The sequence below is a fragment of the Hippoglossus stenolepis genome, chromosome 5 (assembly GCF_022539355.2).
Source record: "Hippoglossus stenolepis isolate QCI-W04-F060 chromosome 5, HSTE1.2, whole genome shotgun sequence".
Taxonomy (NCBI): domain Eukaryota; kingdom Metazoa; phylum Chordata; class Actinopteri; order Pleuronectiformes; family Pleuronectidae; genus Hippoglossus; species Hippoglossus stenolepis.
The window spans coordinates 12,032,329-12,053,755 of record NC_061487.1 but is presented as its reverse complement, the minus strand read 5'-3'; the positions used below and the strand labels follow the sequence as shown (position 1 = coordinate 12,053,755).

Below are 21,427 nucleotides of genomic sequence, written 5' to 3'. Positions count from 1 at the left end.
ACCAAACTAAACCCCCTCCCCCATTCCTCCTCTTTAGTTAGAAAACTGTAGTTCATCGTTTTAGTCTGGACGGGTAGAATCGGAGATGTTGGGAAACGATGACATAGTCGCTCACATCCGCTTGCTGATTGGGTCTTTTCTTTCACGATGTAGTCTAGAGACAACGACCTGTGCTGACGGTTCAAGCAGCTCTGGAAAATCGTGATCTTGGCGATTGGCGAGAGGCCCTTTATATAAAAGTGTGTGTGCTGCTTCTTGAGTCCCAGACAACCCCAGATAACTTAGCTCTAGCTCAATTGTGTGTTGTGTGTGTGCTTCAGTTAAAACTCAGGGGTGAAGTTACAATTTAATCTTTGTTGGCTCCTTTGCTGTGGAAGGAAAATCAAGTCTCTCCAAGATGGCTGCATGTTGGACAGGGGTCAATCACCCTGACCTTTCCCAGTAAATAGTTATGAGACGCTAATTCTTTTTTGGTTTTGTTTTACCCTCACCGCCCACCCCAAACATCACCCCCACATCTATTTGATTAAGATGTGTAATAGCTGGTAATAGTCACATGGCTGCAGCTGAGGACCTGCCTGCCGCACAGCCTCAGTCTTCACTGATGGAGGAGTTGTGTGTAGGTTGTAAGTTGCGGCGCGGTGGCGGTGAGGGTTGGTTTAGAAGCAGGAGGTGTTGTGCTGCTGGGCGTAGTTTTGGCTGCAGGAGCCGAGGCTCAGAGAGAGGAAGGTCTCAGTGGAGTTTTGTGTTACCGTTCTGCTGTGATTCACACTGTATCACTGCTCTGTTATTCCAAGTCGTCACCATCGCAATCTCCGGGGCTCCTCTTCAACTAATCCATCTGAACAGATGTAATCAGGGCCATTACACTAACCATGCTGCCACTGAAATACAAAAACTGTGCGGTCAAAGATGCTGAGAGTTCCGTACAAATGGAATCAACCTAAGAAAAAGACAATGGACGCACAAAAGTATTCTTTTCTTAATATGTTCTCCAATTTCTTGCTCAGCAAATTCCTACATTCCTCAGAATGTGAGGGTTTTGTGTGTGGTGTTAATTGCAAAGTAAGCGCCCCAGTGTGTGTAGCTGTTTGTGAAGAGCCAGAGCTGCTTACTTTATTGAAATGTGTTTACTAAGAGAATCAAATACAGTTGCTTTTCTAGTAGGCCCCAGAGGCATTTGTCCGGTCTCTGGCCCTCCTCTGGGATACATTATATTCTCACCATTTCACAATTTCAAGAAGCCCACATATCATTGTCATTCCACTGGAGGCTTCAGGGACTGTATGTTTACATGGGGAAGTCGAGGGGTTAAAAGTGCATGTAAGGGACCGTCTCAGAATTCACAAATATTTGACCTCTCTGTCTGTGAATGCCATCAATAATCGTCATTAGACAGAAGGATCAGTGTTTTGTTTGTTTCACCAAATGCACTTTATCTGTCCTCTGCAGAGTTATTGCATAAGAAATATGTGGCCACAGCCGAAACACCAACAATCATATTTTAAAGAAAATGATGCTTTACATTAGAACTGTTAATTCAGCGCTCGCTATGAAATGTAAAATGTAATTTCAGATTCAGTGCATTAATGAAAATGTGTATAATGTTCAAAGCAAAATCAGTCACCTCCCAGACTGTGTACAAAGTTTATTTCAATACAAGATACGACAAATCTGATCTGATCTGAGTTTGAACGTTTACTCAACAAAATACCAAAGAAGGTCAAAGGAAAAATGTGTTTCTATCTTTCCAAATATAATCAAAAACAATTGTACATTGCTTTTGGTTTACAAAGCTATTTTGAGGGTTAAAAGTGTTCGAGTTTTCATAGACTGTATAAGGTGGGCAACATGACGGCTCCCATAAGTGAAGACAAACCATCTCAATCACCCCTGGTGGTTGGATGTCGTGTAGGGCATAAACCCCACCTTCTCCATGTTAGTGGATGGGACAAACTTAAAAGTCAAAGTATACATAGGTTTCATCATCGTTAGTTCTTGTCACACTAATGTCACCAACACACAGTCATCATTCCAAATGACGTCAAGCACAAGATGGCAGCACCCGTATCAGGGATATTTTAGCTTCATTGGAGGAAATGGAGAGGTGTCGTCCATCTTTATGTACAGTCTATGGTCACAACTTAATACAAAGACTGCTCAGACTTTGTTTACACCATCTACATGTGTATACTTCTTGTACTGTGTATGATCACTGATAAAATAAAAGTACTGCTCCTACATAAATGTACTGAGCCACATTTAAATACTTTTAATGCAAATATTTATAATATATTTGGCAAATAACTTTCAGCATAATTAGTTTTATATATTTTTTAATACCACATTAAAAATGGGTGTAGTTTGATTTAGTTATTGATCAAAACTTTTAAAATAAGTGTTTATTTCAAATAAAGTCAAATCTCCATTGATCTGGTGCAGTGTCCAGATGAACCCAGCACAAACATGATCTGGTCCATTTTTGGTTCTGCTTACTGTAACTGAATCTACAGACACAGCTGAGCAGGGCCTCGAGCACAGAGAGCCTGTGTGGACCAACAGCTTTTCACTCCTCAGGAGTGATGGCTGGTTTGTTTTGACTGGCCCTTGCTTGGGTTTACATGAACTGCTGCTCTGGTGTTAATCTTTGGCAAGTCTATTGATGTACTGTTCAAACAGTACGATCATTGATCATGTACACTGTTGTTATTCATCGTAAAATGTCATAACAGAATGATCACGCAGGGTTTGGTATATGAACTGCTTTGCTGTGGAGTCAACTGGAGTCATATTGATGCTTGGAGTCAGTCTAATAAAACGTAGCAACAAAAGTGGAGCCTTGTGATCAAATATCCTAAAGATTTGTGGTGACTTTGTGACCCAAGGTGTCGTAACAGTGGCTGGATTAGGAGTATCATTGCTAGACATACACTTATTTGCTCTCTTGTGGAAAGTTAGACGAGTAGTTAAAAATCCATTTTTTTACAAAAAATGAAAGTAGATCCAGTTCTTCTAGTTGGCAATAGTTAAGCTACCAATTTTCACAAACAAGATACATGTGTTCATTAGTGAGATTTATAGATGCTGGGAGGTGGATTTTATTACTTTTGGATGCAGTGAGACTAGCTGTTTTCCCCTGTTTCCATTCTTTGTGCTAAGTTAACTGATTGCTGTTAGTAGCTTCACATTTACCATAGAGACATGAGAGTACGAGAGGTATTTTCTTATCTAACTTGCTGCAAGAAAGTCAAAAGGTATATTTCCAAAGTGTCAGACTTCTGCTTTAACACATTATCTGTATGTCTGGGTCAGGAAAGTAGTTTAGACTTGTTTTCATTGTCCAAAAGGCAAAGTTCTATTGTTTCCAACAATGTAACAATAATCTAATAATATAGGATGCCGCTCAGAGAGTGGATATATCTGCCAAGGCCCAACAGTGCCCTTGTAAACCATTTGAATTCACTAGATCCAGAATTGTATCTGAAAAATGTTGAAAAAACACCTCACCTCATGTTAAAGAAAGTTGAAAACAAATACCTGGATCCACCACTTGATCCTGGATCTTACCAAAAGTTTAATGTTTTCTTCCTTGACCCATTCCACAGACAATTACACAAACGCAGACGAAAACAAAAACTCTTTGGCTGAGATCATTCAAATCACATGTATCCAAAATGAAACATAAAATTGTTAATGTAATAGCCTGGTGAGCAACTCATCCAGTGTGTTCATCTGGCTGAAGGAGAGCTTGTCAGTTTTTCACTTTCCCATCATGGCATCCTGCTGCTGCCAGCTGTTGTCGGGGCCATCGACTGAGTGTAAGTTGCCTATAAAGACTGATCCATCTCACTTGGAAACAGAGGAGCGATTAATCATTTTCAGTCCGAGGGAGCTGTTTTGATGATCAAAGAGAGAACGACTTCTCTTTGCTATAAAGTACATTGCTCCCCATCCCTCAGAGGAGCTGCATCCCACACCAACTCCGAAGGGTGTATATCTCAGACACATCTCTGCTGAGAGGAGTGTGAGCCAGTGGCAGCCACTCGTTGACAGCTCGTAGATGTGAATTATTGTTTTTATATAGTTTATATGAATGTGGAAGCAGTAAAAAAGAGCTTGTATACTTGCAGAAACTTTTAAAATAAGTGATTAAACCTGCATATAACGCCTCAGTGGAAGGTTTGATTTTAATCGCTGTGTTGGATGGACTTTACAAAGGGGTCCAAGGTAGAAAAGATCACCATGGTACCTTTAGAATTAAATTACGATTTTTTGAAACGCGGCTTCATAACATCTGTCCAAAACCCTTTTTTTCTGTGGTACTCAGAGTTCTTCCCCAGACTCTCGTACCGGATCTAACCTCTCAGCGGCTACAGAGGTGGCCGTGGGTGATGAATGAAAATGATCATCTAACTTGACAGGAAATGCTTATGTAACCTCATGATATTATGTAACTTAGTCTTGGTTTGATGTGTCACAGGATGACCACAGATGATTCTTAAGTTTTAGATTGCAGATTGTTGGATGATTAGAAACATCAGGCGGCACCGTCCGGCCAAGACTTTAGCAAAATAAACGCTTACGTAAAAAAAAAATGCTTGAGCCAGGGATGGTCTGGACTTTAGATTCTTTATCTTTCACTGCCGCCAGCTTTGAAGTTCCAGCTCCTCACCACACGCACACATATTCTTTCAGGTAACGGCTTGTGTAGTGGAACAGACGGCATTTCAGGTCATTTATCGGACAAATTCAGTGGAAGCATGGGCTCCACTGTGTCCCAAGGCTGACCCCTCCAATGCTCCCCACACACGTTCCACCACATTATGCTTTTCATGTTAGGGTTTGGCCATTAAATGGATTGCACCCTGAGTAAAATCAAACCCAACACATTCATCATTACCTTCCCATTTATAGGTTCGGAATCCGAGTGAGTTGAGCTTAGTGAAGCACTGCTTATCCTCCTTGCACAGTGGTTTTATCTGGGTGCACACGTGTGTCTCTATGTTGCACACTCAGGATAATGCCCTTTGTATTTGTTTATGTGCCAGTGTCACTGTGTATTTTTGTGTCAACCTCTGTGTATGTCACTACTATTTTCACTTGGCTCGTGAGTTGGCTGTGTGAGAAGTAGGGGTTAAGTTGTAGTTGGCTGAAGATTTATACACACACACACACACACACACACACACACACACACACACACACACACACACACACACACACACACACACACACACACACACTCTCCATGACTTCATTACTTCAGCGGGCATTACATTCACTTACATTGATATCCTAGAGACTTGCTTTTTGTCCCAATAAAGGAAGACAAGTCCCCATAAAGTGTAAACAGATTTATGTCCCCACAACATGAGTAATGACTGGACCGCACAACAGATTTGTAAAATGTTTTTTCTGTTTGTCATTTTCTGTCCACAAAGACGAGTTTAAAACCACAACCTTAACACAAAGCAGTCTTTAGAGTTAAAAAAAATTATAATATGACATTTATGGCGAGAATTATTGGCATCAAGTGATATAATTTATTGTGCCGTATTGTGCAGCCCCTACCTATTACTGCTGTCTCTGTCCAGACAGATGTTCTCCAGCAGCCATGTTCTCCTTTAACCCCCATTTAACAAACTCCTAAATCAGCGTGTAAATGAGCTGAGAGACAGGTGTTTACATTCAGTCCTCACAGCAGGTGTCAGGGCAGAGTATAGGAAGCGGGGCAGGGAGAAGTAGAAGAGAAGATGCAGAGGAGAGGAGGGATGACAGGAGTACAATAGTCATCTGTCCAGAAATGATCCATCAGACGTCCCTCCGGATGTCTTCTTGTCTTTAAAAGAGATTAGTTTGGTCCCAATGCTGGTCGTGTCCGATTTATCATGAGATGTGTAGGGGAATGTCCTCGCACTGCTGAACACACCTTTTGAGAGCGAACACGTGTTGTTCAGGTCAACCTCCTCCACTTAGCCAGTGTAAACAGAAGAATTCTGGGTGCCTGGCAGCTGGTGTCAAAGTGAATAGGACATTGGAGGAGAAAAATCTGATAACATTCTTTTGGGAAAAAGGGCAAGTTTTGAGCTTATTAGATAAATTAGCTGGCTGCCGAGACTGACCTGTGTTTAGCTGGTGGTTATTCGGCTGCTCTAGGCCCAGCAATTAGGAGAGGGTTGTGAACTTTTCACTTTACCTTATGAAAACAAGGCCGGCTCACACCACCGCGGAGCAGACGGTCAGGAACAGACGCCGGCTGTTGGTCGTCTCAGAGGTCAGGAGCGAGGAAGTCAAGGGTCAGATCCTCGCTGAGACATTGCTAATGAGTCCATTCATTAAGCATCAAGTAATATGCAGCTCTGCTGAACACGTTTCAGCCTAATGTTGTCTTTTTAAAAGCTGCGAGTGAAACAACTCCTACTGTGAAGAACCACTCCCTGCTCCTCCTCATGTTTTTACCTTCTCTGAGCTTAAAGGAGCCATATAAGGTGCAGAATAAAACCTGTCATGTGTGAGTGGTTCTAAGTCTACATATGTGTGTGTTAGCTTGTGTGTATAATTGTTGTGATACCTCAAGGATAAATGACTTTAAAATCTTGGCAGAATCCCAGACTCACACTATGATTAAATATATACCGTATCTTGAAATGCTATAGGTCCAAATTCAATTGTCTATTATTTTATAATTTTGACACTATTGTCAGTGAGTAAGTATAGGTTTGTTGGTTCAGTAGTTAGTTTATTTGTTGGTTAATTTGTTGGTTTGTTGGTTTGTTGGTTTGTTGGTTGTTTCGTTGTTTGTTGGTTGGTTGGTTGGTTGGTTGGTTGCAGGGGCTGATTTCCCAGGAGGGACAGGGGGGTCCCTGCTTCATTCAGAGAGTTGTCCCCCTCAATATCATTGCAAACATAGGCAATGATACTGCCCACACACCCCCACACCCCTTCTCCTTGCCTCATGGTGGTTTGGTCCACTGCTCACACTCTCTCTCTCTCTCTCTCTCTCTCTCTCTCTCTCTCTCTCTCTCTCTCTCTCTCTCTAGAAAAATCTGAAGAGGTGACACATCATTTTCACAATTGTGACCCCCACTGTCTGTATGTCAAGCTTCAAAATATTTTACTGTAGACATTTTGAGAAAGTTGTATACTTTTTTATTATGGCATTCACAACCTGCTCCTATTAAATATTATCTCCACGTTGCGATGTAAAGGCCCTCTCGCATTTAGACACTAGTCTTGTTGTTGTGTTGAACTGTGAGCACCTTATTCCTCTTCTAGGAGACAGACTGTTCAGGGTCATTGAGAGTGGTGGAAGGGTCAGATCCAGAGAGAGAGCCAGGTGACAGGGGCCCAGCACATCATGAGGACCCTATTGCCAGCACCAGCACAGAGGATAGGGCCAGAGGCAGCGAAGATCATGATGACCATACACAGTACGTTCGGTGGTGCCCTTAGGTGTCCCCTCCAGGAATTGCTCTTGAGAAATGCCTGTTTATCGTAGAGATCCGCGCTTGGTTGGTTGTTTTGTTCGTTGGTTTGTTTATTGGTTCAGTTGTTGGTGGGTGCGCTTGTTAGTTTGTTCGTTGATTCATCAGTTGGTTGGTTTGTTTGTTGTTCGTCGTTCGTGGTTGCTTGGTTGCTTGGTTGATGATGTTCTGTTCCTGGCCGTGTGTGTTGCCAGTGTCCTCATGTAACACATTCTCTATCAACATGGGACAAAGCTCCTCATGAATTTTAATGTTTTCTGCTGTGCAATTGGCATCTCACATTATATCTGCATACAAACTGTTGCAGTGTTCACTGTCTTTGTTACATCAGCTTCTTTTGTTGTGATATCATTTATTGTGAGTACATAAAGAATAGTGACGAAAGAAGTATTCAGATCCTTTACCAAAGTAAATGTAGCGATAGAGCAGAGTAATAATAATCACTTAAAAATCCTGATTTCAGAAATCTTAGAATTATCACCTTATTGCAAATCCACTAATATATAAAAATATAAAAGTATAAAAATACTAATTTTTCAAACAGAATTGTCACCATCAGTGGGATGACTACTACTATTTTACCTATACGTGAATATGAAATCAGCATATAAAAGGAAAAGCAGCGCACTAACCTCTCATGTTGTTTCATGTGTTCCTCTATTCACAGTCTGACATCTGACAGTGATGTCACGGTGCACTGATGCTTCCTGTTCAATCACTGGACGTCAGTAAAAGCAACATTTTGAGCTGCTCTAAAATTCCCCAAAAGTGCTGAAACTTCATAGGCATGTATTGTATGTAGAAATAAGATATTTAAAGTATAATTAAACTCAAATAAATGTCTATGTTTTTTGGCTGCATGGGGCAGCACAATGAGTCATAAACACAACTAATATATTATCACCTTATAAAGTTTATATGGCAAACATGGAATAATATTAGCATTTACTTGAAAATGCGTTTCTGTCATTTTGGTGTGAACTGGTTGGTTCGAATTTAAAGCAACAGTATGTAACTTTTACTGAGCAACAGCGCCCTCTGCAGCCACAAATGGTGATTTATGCTGTTGGGCTCCATGTCCGAGTGATTAAGTGGTTTTCATGTAACACAAAGTCTATCAATGTGTTGACCGCAGCTCTGACCAGGCGTAGTCTTACACACTGAAATGATAAGCAACTGAACAGTGGATATTACCCTTGATCCTCAGCTTCCTGAACCAGAGGAGCTGCAGCTGTAACAAATACACCAAAGTCTGTTTGGAATTCTTCTTATTTTAAAAGTTTTCTCACTGACTATCTGAAAAACGCTGGTTTTTAATAACCTTTAAGTCTTTTTAACTGATCTACAGTTCAGCATTACTCATGATTCTGGCATCTTAAAGGGATAGTTTATCTACTCACCACTATGTGATGGAGGGATGGGTGTTTGAGTCCACAAAACACTTTTGGAGTTTCAGGGGGAAACAGCATTGCAACAGTGGACATTAAGGCTAAAAACGTGTTGTAAATGACGCCTTTCGCATCGAATTTGAATGTCAGGGCTTACAGTGGCTTACAGACACAGATAACACCACAGGAGCAGTATGTTCTTTTCTGTTTTTATTTTTTACGTTTGATGAATCGGTCACCAGTTACTAAAATTGTATTGGATTTGGCTGCTACACTGTTTACCCCTGAGACTCCTGAAGTGTTTTGTGGACTCAAACACTTCACCTCCATCAGCATAGTGGTGAATAGATAATGAGTCAATTTTCATTTTAGGGTGAACTACCCCTTTAAGATGCGACTTTCAGTAAGTTACACACTTCCCACAGGAGATTGTACCCACTCAGCATAGTTACACAGAGCAAGAACAGATGTTCAGGGTGAGGAGTGGGAGTGAAAGAGCTCCATTCTTTTTATTTCTTCCTATTTCAGTGAACCAACCAACACATTTTAAAGCTGCTATTTAAAAAGCCAAAAAGTTGCATAGTCTTGCTTCAAGTACAATTACCTTAAAAATGTACTTTCCATGAGGGCGAAAGATAATGCAGTTAGTCTTAATGCGAAAACATAATCTAATGTATAACTACAGATAACTTTGTTCTGTAGGAAAAATGGCAGAAGTTATGCCAATGTCACAGTTAATCACATTATGTTCTCACGAGGGAGCTGCTGAAATAGTTTATGTACCTGCCCTTCATGCGTTCCACCCAGAAGCTGTGCGCAGCCTGCTATCACACCCCGCCATTAATTAGCATCTACTCAAAATGGCTGCAGCAGCGGTGATTGTTATTTCTTTGTTTCTCTGTCTTCCTGTCCCCCCCCGCAGTCATCAGGCACCACAGTCATGGTGGACATAGCAGTGATGGGAGAGGCCCATGGACTAATCACAGACCTGCTGGCTGACCCCTCGCTGCCCCCCAACACCTGCACCTCACTGCGGGCTGTCAGCAACCTGCTGACCACCCAGCTCACCTTCCAGCCGCTGCACCGGCCACGCCCCTCTTCCCTGCTCAGCCCCAGCGATGTCTACACCTGCTCCGACTCGGAGGAGGGACCGGAGAAAGGCGAGAAGACGTCCATCCACAAGGTAAAGAAATAAATGAAGGCTGACTATACTGGTAAGACACTTGGAAGCCCAGATGAAAGTGACGATATTTCACCCAAACATTCAAAGTCAGAATTGTTCATCAAAAGTGGTTGAGACCCAGACCCAGAATGATTGCATTTGGAAACGGCTGAAGTCCTCCTTTGATGGAAATGTGGTCCACCTTAATAAGGCTAAATGATTTATACACCACACAGTGCTCCCCACACATGTTAATCTTTTAGCCCATGTTTCAGCTAATGAGTGTTTCCTGCTCTCAGAGCTTTTAGCATCAAATGAAGGAGCATATTTCATAGAGTTGAGTGAAGAAAAATAGAGCACGTCTACTGCTCGGAGCACTGTTCATATAGCCACAGCTGTGTCAACATGACAGATGTGCAGAGCCAGACACAGTGTGTGCGTGTGTGTGAGTGATTTGAGTAGAAGAGAAGAGGCAACATGATGGTGAACACATCTCTCAAAGGGTTACAAAGACCACGTCTCAAAAAAAAGAGGCTCTTTACCCCGATTACGGGGTCAGACTATTACCTGAGGAAGACACCCATCCTGGCTGTCTCAGAGGCCGGTGTGTGGTTGATGGCTGCTGTGCCGTCGCTCGTTGGACAGGTGCATTTTTACACCGTCTGAACTTTGTAAAAGTAGCTAAGACAAACTGTGTAGAGAGGCCAGTGAGGCTGCACTCATTACCACTCCCCAGGGACGGCTTCCTCGGCTCTTAACTGGCTGCGGGGAGAATATAGCAGGAGCAGCAAAGGCGGTTAGTGGAGGAATGAAAACCCTTGCGCTTGCGTTTCTGGCTGCTGGCTAAGAGTTTGATGTCCATCGTGGTGCATACTGATGCCTTTCAAGAACTCTCCCAAAATGCATTTATTGTGTGCTGCAAAAAATACCGCTGCATCAGGAGCACGTGCTGTACGGACATTTAAAAAACATGAATGAGACTCAGCTACCTGCAAAAACATTTGAGGTTACACTGATCTCACTTTTCTTATTTAAACAGTGGTAGAATGAGTCCAGCTATAAACTTCAATCACATATTGACAGCAGCAGGGATCAGCAGTATTTCTTGTGAGGGTGACCTGTTTTTTTCAGGCAATCGCTGATGGTGATACAGTGTGTGTATCATTCTGTGTTATGGTTGTTTCTGCCTCCGGTCTGTGTCTGCAGGGCTTTCATTAAAGAATGGAACAATTGAGCTGCAAAATCACACCACAGTACCATTGTTCCACTTTCATTTTAGGAAGTTAATTCCGTAAATTCATGCAATTTTAGTATTATACTCTACAAAACACAGAGGTTACAAGGTTTTAATAGCACCATTGTACACCCGGGTCTATGAATTTATGCAATTTTGTGGTGCATAAATGCATCTGTAAATCGTGTGTAATCATATACAGCAATTGTGCATGGGTGTTGTCTTTGTATTTGTGTGACGGCTCCAAAAGGAGTGTAAGTCAGCGAAATGTCCCCTAAAGTGACCTTACCAACACCCTGTATGAGTGAGTGTACGCAGTGTATGACGTCTCGCTGTGAATGGGCTCATTCAGGATTCCGAGGCGATCTTTACTAGGTCACCCTGCAGAGGGCCGAGCGAGGGAGAGAGAGACAGAGAGAGAGAGAGGGGCTGCCATGTTTAGCGCTGCCGTGCCAAGCTGCTGCTGCTGCTGCTGCTGCTGCTGCTGCTGCATGGCACCGAACAGATGGAGGCGTCACGAGGGCACAGACCACTGGGAATCCCGGAGAGAAAGCAGAGAGAAGACAGATTATGAAAGCGACCGAGAGAACGAGACAAAAGAGACTCGCGCTTGCAGAATCCCGGTGATGAAATGTATCTGTGCAATGCAATCGTGAAATTGGATGTAATAATGTACCATGAGCAGCAGTCTTGGAACAGCTGCCTGCCAATATCCCCCAGTCAATGATGGTGGCAGTGCTGATTCTCTGAATAAAATGAAACAAACATTTTTCCAAGTCACATCACCTGCATCATTTGCTTCATCTCGGGCAGATGCAGGAAAAACAACTGTCTCATCTAGATGCTCCAATTCACTGGAGACAGAGTGAACACGTATAAATTATATCTTATAGGTGGGGGCACTTTTAGAGCTTTTATACCCATGCAAACACAATCACAGCCATGTTTTTTGACAACTGCAGTTCATGGCTGGAGATTGAATTCATTCCCAGTGATTAGAAGGTTTTTTCAGTCATGTTCAGTGTGTGTGTGTGGGAATAAACGTTCCTGTGTGTGTGTTTGTGTGTGCAGCGTCTGAGGCGAAGTCTCCACCCGGGTCTTCTGAGGAGGATCTCTTCCACGTGGACCACCACCACCTCCGCCACAGGCATGCCCACCATAGAGCCCGGGCCCGTCCGAAGGGATCGCAGCGCCAGCATCAAGCCCTTCCATGAAACACTCATCTGCAGGTAGCCGCACAACAACTGACTGACACCTCACTCAGTGGTGGATGTATTTTCTTGCACAGTACCCGATTCAGTAAGGTGCACATTTAAGTCATTCCTTCTTTACTGTTAGCTCTATAGCTTTGATTCAAAGCCACAGGTCATTGAATATATTCCTGGTTCAAGCTCATTGTGTTCTCTATAAAAAATCCGAAATAAAAATTATTGACAAATTGTCATTTTTATTGTTAGTATATTGTTAGTAAGTAACTAGTTTATATAAAAAGACTATTGACAGGACAGGGACACTTCAGTGGCCAATCAGATTGAAGCAGGGGCCAGTGCCCCCCTGAGCCCAGCCCTGGATCTGCGCCTGGTCTCACTCTTATTTTGTTCCTTTTTATTCCAGCAGGCACATACTCTGTCTTCAGACCCTCACTTTTGCTCAAGTTGTGCATTTAGAAAATGAGGCCCCATGCTTGCTGTATAATTTCTATGTTTGAAGCAAACCCCTAGATATTTGTGTTTCATTATACTAATTATGGCCAAATTTGCACTTTAGTTGTTCGTGGCTGTGGTACAAATGATTTAAGAAGGACTCGGACAAAAAGAATGACGCGTCACTCTTAAGATTATGAGATTTGGTCTCAGCAGTGAACAGTAATGCTACAGCAGTTAGGAAAAAGATATGTGTGCAAAGGGAGCCAGAATGGAAATATGTCCCACAGGCGAACACATTAACCTGAATAAGTAAGACACACATATAAACTCTCAGCACATAAGTGCTGAAGATAGCACAGAACTCAGGCTACACAAAAGTGCCATGGATATTGACCTGTGTGCATGTGATATAATGGGAACTGCACGGTATTCAGGTCTTATAACAGTTTCTCTGCATTTTGGGGGAGTAACAGTGTTGTAGGACAGAGAAGGCTACAGTTTATGTGTTTAGGGATGAGTGTTAACATGCATTCATGGGTTTCTCTGTGCATGTAAGCACGTCATACAATATATGTGTGGTGGAGTTGTGCCTGGATGCAGAGGTAGTTAAGTAAAAGCTGAGGTTGAGGAAATCGGACCGTTGCGTTCAGACTCAGATGAAATATAGACACGTTAGCCACGTATTCCCGTAAACCCAGTAAAATACAAGCTGTGTTTGTTTCTGCTGTTGTTTTACTTTGCCCGTAAATCACATTGATGCAATAAATCTTGAATAAACACAGTTTTAATTTATTAACCAAGTGATGATTACTAAGTGAATAATTTCAGCATAATTTACTGTGATCTGTGCAGAGACTGTATTCTGCAGAATTATTATTTGATTACTGTGACCTTATGTTTTGATAAACTCCTAACAGCTCGAGGGGAATAATGTTTTTTCACGAATTTCAATGTGGTAGAAAATGGAGATTCAGCCTGAGAACTACCAGCTGTGCATGTGTTTGCGTGTACGTGAATATGAGTTATCGTGCATGCAATGTTTTTATGACGTGGATGCACAAGTGGTGCTCGACAGCACATGCTCCCCGACTTTAAAATATTAAGTACGCCTCAGCAAGAAAGAATCTCTTTGTGTTTCATCTTCCTCGTTCAGTTTGTCCCCTGATGAATCTGTGTCACAGGCATAAAGTCTACTGATGGAGGCAAAGCAGCAGCACAGATATGTCAGTATAATGTAGGTTTGTGTAAAAGCATGCATCTAGTTGTTAACTTATTTTCTAAATACTGCATGAGAACATTAGTCTGACCTCTAAACTGAAGCTTAATTATTAACGTGTAGAAGAATTTAAGAAAACCATGATGTCTGGCTCATAATGACGGTGAAAACAGCCTGCATGGATTCAAATAATACACTTTCTACTGATGAAAAACTTTGCGGTGCTCAGCTGCAAGTTAATGGGAATGTAGAGGCAACAACAATTTCAGATTTCGGACGAGAAGGTCATGATTTGGGGATATTCAATCTAAAATGACATTTTAAGGCGGATATGACGTCTTTGGTTAATGTTGTGTTCCATCATCATTTAAACTGACCTAGCATCTGTATACACAACATCTATAGTGATGCGTACACCTCTTCAGAAAGTGTTACCTTTATGTAAAACCTGTAGTTGCAGAGATAAATTATTCATTTTATCTCATTTTCGAGCAGGGGCCTGATTTTAACAGGTTAAAATATGAAATGTTAAGTTTATTATATATATATATTCATATGAACAATTTTAAACTGTCAATTTAGGTCCCTCGACCTCACTTTCATGATAAGCTTACCATCTGGACTCAGATTTCAATCAGTTAGCTCATACACTGGACCAGTCCGCAAAGTAACTCACGCTTTTTTGCAAAATCCCGGAATCTTGTTGCAGTTTATAAGGCTATGTATTTTAGATGTAAAATGAGGCGTGACGCTGCAGCTGCATGGAAAAGTTCCTGCCTCAGATTAATTTAGAAACTAATTTTGGTGGAAAGGTTCGGAAAGTTCTGGCGTGTGGTACGTCTGTCTAATCAGTTACACAAAGGGTTTATGTCGGTGACTTACTGAAGGTTACTGTCCTATCCAATACTGTATTGAGTTGATACACGTATGCTTTTCCAAAGTTTACTCGAAATGATGTCTACTTTGTTGTAGCCAGTTAAATAAGCAATGCATGTACTTCAGTTGTGTGCAGGTATTATTTGTTGTGTGTTGCATGAAGATATTGATTGATTATGGCTCTACTGTAAAACTGAGCTGTTCCCATAAAAGCATGTGTTGTCTTCCAGGCTACAGTCACTTAAGCCAAGCTGCCCAGACAAACTAAACAGCCAGACACTGTCTGCAGCTCAGGTTATATAGACATAACTGCAGTATTTGCTCCAATCAAAGATTAACTGCAGTAATTTTTCCATTGTTTTTTACTTTATCGGCATGTGGAAGGGATTATTCCTACAAATTTATTAGAAAGGGCAGATCATTGTTCTGCTGCATCCATCAGGACGGATCATGTAACACCTGAGCTGAGGCAACTTCAGTGCCTGCACATTGTTATAATCTCTCTCTTTGTCACAGTACTGTGTCTGAAATATGTGAAATGACCCTCCTGCCGAAATCTGACCCGCGCACACTATAAGGCCAAAAGTAGGTAGACACGTCTGTCCCCTTGCTTTTGTTTACTGTCAGGCCAGTGCTGTTCTTTATGGTTTGGCTCCTGCGTTTCAATTACGGTAAATCTTAATTTTACAACATTTTTTCAGATATTTTAGACACCAGCTTACGTCCAACTTTGTGGCAAACATTTATGGGAACCATGAAACTGCTCTAGAGCACAAAGTGAGGTCCAATGAGAGTGTTGTTTTTTTTTTGGGTGGAGTTCTGGGTTTCCCTGCTCAGAAACCTGACCTCAACCGCATCAAACAATGTTTGGATGAATTTGAATGTCGACTTCTTGCCGAACACAGTGCCCAATGTCACTAATGCTCCTGTGACTGAATGGGGGGAAAATCCCAGGAGCCAGGTTTCCAATTCTTGTGGAAAGCTGTCCCAAGTAGAGAATGCTGGCTCATGCAGTCGCAGGTTAATGCTCATGGTCACAAGTCATATTCAGGGGGTTTGATCATATCATAAATTGCATGATGCTATCAAATCAATAAGTAGTTGAATAATACTTTGATATAATAAGTGAATATTGTATATTGTTATATATTATGTTAATTTAGCATATATCAGTGTGAACAAACCATAAACCATACACACCATGTGAACAGCAAAGACATGCACAATTACCACCTGAGAACCTTCAACCAACTCTCCTCTGTCCAGTTATTTCAATAGAAAAAGTTTAATTTCACACCTCTTCTAAAACTTCATAACGTAATAGATTCCATATTACAGTTATACCACATTTCACTATGGACGTAGTATACTAGCAAACTAATACAAAGGTCTATAACTAATGTCTAAATCCAACTCTCATTGAGTGACACAGCAAAAAAAAAGGCAGCACCCAGGGTTTTGTCTTGTGTCCTCTAAGACCTGTGTGGGCTGCGTCTGTCAGTGGCTTGTTTGGGTCTTTTTCTACCATGGCAGCGTGATACTTGAACAAGTTCTGTAAATGTAAGCACACCGAGCAGCTTCTGTACACAAAGGCCCGGTCGCCTGGTCCTACAGCTCAGCCCGGCTCAGCGGCATGGCCACTTATGGTGGTGTGAGCATAAACAAACACCTGGGCCTCTCCCCTGTCACCAGAGCCCCACAATTAACACACACACACACACACACACACACACACACACACACACACACACACACACACACACACACACACACACACACACACACACACTTAAACACACTGTCACAGCTGCTGCTTCTGACACAGGTTATACAGACACAATTGGAGAGAACAGAGACCCTGGGAGTTTGGTTGAGTTTTATACAATTAATAAGATATCTGGTTAGTCCTTAGAACCAAATCTAGAAGACACTTTACCATGCTTAAAGTCAACTTGTTGTTTTGAGGCTCCAGTCTTCTGCAGCGGCTGCGGGTTCGATTCAGGTTGTGGCCTTTTGCTGCATGTCTTCCCCGTCTCTCTCCCCCTTTCATGCTTGGTCTGTCCTGTCCAATAAGTGTTCCCCGTAAATATATTTTTAAAAAAGACAACTTGTTGGGATCATACTTGTGCAGCAATAGGCAACCTGCTGGCACAAGCGCTCCCGAACATAGCACAGCATCACAAGAGTAGCAGGGAGTGTTTACACACTGGAATCTGTGTTTGCCAGTGTTATCCCTGTTGAGTTCCGGCCAAGACGGCAGTAACAAACACATTTATTCACAGATCAAACAAAACACCATAACCACTGCTGATTGTAATGAGTGGTGGGGAAAGAACACATGGCTTCAATTGCCTCCTCTCTGCTCAATCATCAAATCTCTACAATCTTAATTGGGACATTAGGCTTCTCTTTTTTCTCCCTCCTTTTTTTCCATCATGTCAGCTCTCTGTGACGTACGTCGTTGAGAAGGAATAACACCGACTTCAAAGCCACAATATCGGCTTTTTTTTAATCGCGCAGACCCGGTTAAAAAATGGGTCCGATTGAGAACCTTCCATTTCCCATTCTGCTGTTATCTTGTTCACGTCATCTGGCTGGACTGTAGGTAGATTACTGGAAACAGAAATAATGGCTGCTGTGTTTATCGTGGCTTGGGCACTGTCCGTTCAGGCCCTGAACCAAGAGTAATCTGTCAACCTGCTGAGTGGTTGAGTATAAAATGTGGGAGTTAAACTGCAGCAGAGAGGAGGCAGGAAGGCAGAGGCCAGTCAGAGCCTATTACATGGCTCAAGACATTAAGATAAGCAGCAGAGGTGGAGGAGAGGCGGCGGGGCCGTTCTCAGAAGAAGTCAGACAATGTTGCAATTTATACAGTATTTCCTATTGCAGGATAATTAACTTGATGGAGGTTCATACTCACAGTTAGAATTCCAAGGTGTGTTTGTTTTAGAGTTTGTGAGAACAGGAGTGATTTTCCACTCCAGAGAGAGACTCCAGTTGACTGTTGGACAGCACAACACTTTTAGTTTTTAAGGATAAACCAAGAGAGCAAGTTTGACCTGTGATCTTGGTTTGGTTCTTGTTAAAAGGTGCAAACAACTACCCATCAGATTATGTTTACGTATTCATTTAAAACAAATAGTAAAGCACCAAATACAAGTATATATTTACAGATTGATCCATGATGAAATAATCCTTAGTTAAATATGTTTTTAAAATGTGATCGGCTCACAGCACTTGGTACAGGCTAGGTTTTATCTATTTATATAAAAACGTGCTGTCGTGGTCCTTTTTTAATTCTAATCCAAGTGCTTTTGTTGTCTTTAATCCCTCTGCAGCAGGCAGGATGTTTCTCTCACTGAAAAGCACATTTGCGGGAAGTAGCCATGTTCTTTTCTAAAAGTATAAAGCAAATCAAATCATTAGCATACAGATGTCATTTGTAGGAGACACTGTTGAAACGAAAACACACACACAGAGGAATGTAGGTATATCTCAGTGGACCAGATTAATTACTGTAACTGCAGAGCAAACCGCTGAAACTACACGTAAGAGGTTTTTCTGTGATAAAAGCAGAGTCACTTGATACCTGACTGACAGATTCCTCCAGTGAAAATGGCCGACCCTCTCATTTATATTCTGTGCTGAAGGCTCAATGTCAGTAGCCGAGGTTATTCTGCTGCATTAGCAGAATAGGAAGAGTGTCTGCCAGTTCTTCAACTTTCATTAAGTAAACCTTTTATGCCAAGCGCTGCTGCCTGCCCAGACCCCCCTGACAATAATGTACTAACTGTTCGCCCGCCAAACTATCAAACTATTTTATATTCCACACCTGCTAGGCATTACACACAGTGGTTCGACCTGGCCGTGCAAACACAACAGAACTTCCTTTGTTGGGGCCTCAGGACCATTAGACGGGGCGGGTACGGCTCGAAAGTGTTCAAGAAACAATTTATCAGAAGGAGATAGACACACTACAGGCCTTTGTGCTCCCTGTGACACCACGCTCTAACGGCAGGCATTTCCTGCTCCGCATAGGCAGGTTTTACAACATTTAGGGAGAGGTATTTTAATTGGAACCACCTACAGCTTGACAGTGGCCTCAGTTGGAGAAACATGGAAAAGCTGTTGAGAGCAGCTCGGGAGGCTCCAGCTCGGTGTCACACAGCGAACTAACCAGCACACTGCAATAAACAATATTTATGGTTTGATTTGTAAACCAGTCAGTAAATGTGAATATTTTCATCTGTCTCTGAGGTTGTGGCTGCAGCAGTGCGCCGTGTCTGTGGCTGTCAGCGGTCTGTCGTATTTCTCAAAGAGGGTGGGCTCCGTTTCTAATGAGTCGTTTATAACGTCGTCAGTGCAGCAACTGTTTTGCATTTGTTCTGTATTCCCATTGCATTGGGATGATCTGTGCATCCATTAGTTCATTAATGAGAGGGGGTTTTTTTTCTCGGAGCATCTGCAGAACGTCTGTTTCATGTGGGGACAGCACAGTAGGAATCCCATTTGGCTTTATTCTTTCTTCTTGACAACTTCAGCCGACTGGTTAGACATGAAAGACAGATGTAGCGAATGGCGTTATTCCCAATAATTTGGCACAACTGTACAGACACCAATGGCTTCCACATCTTGTTTTGTCCAAGCAAACACACATATGGACTATTCTGCATTCGCCCGCTCTTCTTTCTGTTCATTTTGATGTCTGGACTGAGTTTTAACTACCTGCTCTGCCAAACAACACCAGCTAATTAAAGTAATCCACTTTATTATTTACACCAAACTTGCTCAGAAGTTACATTTGATCTTATCCTACAAAATCTACAAAACCTTCTTGCTTTTGATGACAGCAGATGTTGTAAAACACATTGTGTGCACATGTCAGAGCAGACATCATGATAACATGTTGTTTTTTGGGGGATATTAACAACTGTGTCTTTCAGTGTGGAGCCTCTAGAATATATTTAGTCATTGAAATTTATTATATCTGACATATATATGTGGTATTTGGAGATGCAAAATAACATCCGCTGCAACTCTCCCAGAGTTGCAACAGGGGATATCATGTGCTTTGCAGTGAAATGAAACGTGTCCTCCTTTGCACTTCATCTCTAACTTCTCACACAATCTCTTTCCTGCAGCTGTGGGAGACCATACATCAAACTGAGCCATGGGGAGGGCTCCATAGACAAGGGAGACAGGATACCACGGTCAGGTACGCTGTCACTCTTTGTTCTTTATAACATTACAACTGCTGCCTGGGAAGAGTGTGGGCATACAGCACGTACAGTATCACAGTGTTTCTCTCTGCCTCTGACTGCATTCATTACATACTGATTTCACAGCTTAATGTATACAATAGACAAAACACCCAATTTAAAGTATAGAATTATTATTTTTTAACAAGATCTGTGAATTATTCTCTGAGAAAAAGGTGAAAATGCTGAAAATCACCCTCTCACCATATTAAAAAAAGTGAAAGAAGGATTCCTGGATCTGCCCCCTGATTCACATCTGCTCCAAAAATGAACGGGCTCTTCCCTGACCCATATCACATCCTTCCACCAAGGCTTGGGGAAATGTGTTCAGTTGTTTCCATGTGTAATCTTCCTTAAAAACAAACAAACGTACAGAAACAGAATCTCCTTTTCTTTCCTATAGTAAACAGCTGCATAAATCCTCAAATATACAAATGCATTTTTTGTATTGGGTGTTATAGTGAAAATACAAGTATTTCCAATGTATTTTGCCTGTCTGGATTTTTTGTGTTTTTGTCAGTAACTGGTATACATTAGATTTTAATGTCACAGTCAGATATAGGGCATAGGGCAAGAAATTCTTCACACATTCACAACGTTTCCAGCAATCGATCAGTAATATCCAACACTAAAATTTGCAAATGTCCCAGTTTCCTTGATGATAGAGACTCACAGGCTGTAAAAGCATCCACATCCACCAAGAGCGGTAGCAATCATCAATTTGATCCAGTGTTAATGAACAGGAGCCCTTTTCATCTCTGAGACTTTCATTTTGTCAATAGCAGAAAATAACCAACTATAGCAAACCAGGATTAGTGGAAAGTGATAAACCAGAGAAGTAAATTCACAAGAAAAAACTGCTGATGTGCTTAAGTTTAAGGAGATTTACAGGGACTTGTTCCCTCCGGCGCTGTGACATCTCTCTTTTTTTCCTTTACCAGCAGAGGACCAAGTGGTTGTGTCATCAGACTATGACAGCACCCACGAAGCCAACCACAGTGAATGCAGCGATGTAGCACATACAGAAGAGGACACAGAGGAAGGAAAAGCCTCTGCCCAGAATGTCATCCTCCACCCACTAATACCTCCAGAGGTACAGTGAGTCTCTGACACACTGTGACTGTTAACTGTTAAAGAATAGCAAACACTCTTATTGTAACACA

The 21,427-nt window shown here is 41.9% G+C and overlaps 1 protein-coding gene across 2 annotated transcripts in view; it reads left to right on the top strand.

Annotated features, from left to right (window-relative positions):
- The window catches only part of LOC118110019 (cGMP-inhibited 3',5'-cyclic phosphodiesterase A), a 79,791-nt gene that overhangs the window by 43,053 nt on the left and 15,311 nt on the right, over positions 1 to 21,427 (top strand). Inside the window, exons 3-6 of one of the 2 annotated variants that reach the window (XM_035157558.2) lie at positions 9,795 to 10,055; positions 12,340 to 12,497; positions 20,148 to 20,221; positions 21,209 to 21,357. In XM_035157558.2, coding sequence (XP_035013449.1) covers positions 9,795 to 10,055; positions 12,340 to 12,497; positions 20,148 to 20,221; positions 21,209 to 21,357 — 642 coding nt within the window. Of the gene's footprint in view, positions 1 to 9,794; positions 10,056 to 12,339; positions 12,498 to 20,147; positions 20,222 to 21,205; positions 21,358 to 21,427 lie in introns of both variants that reach the window. The other variant, XM_035157557.2, reaches the window with a different exon arrangement.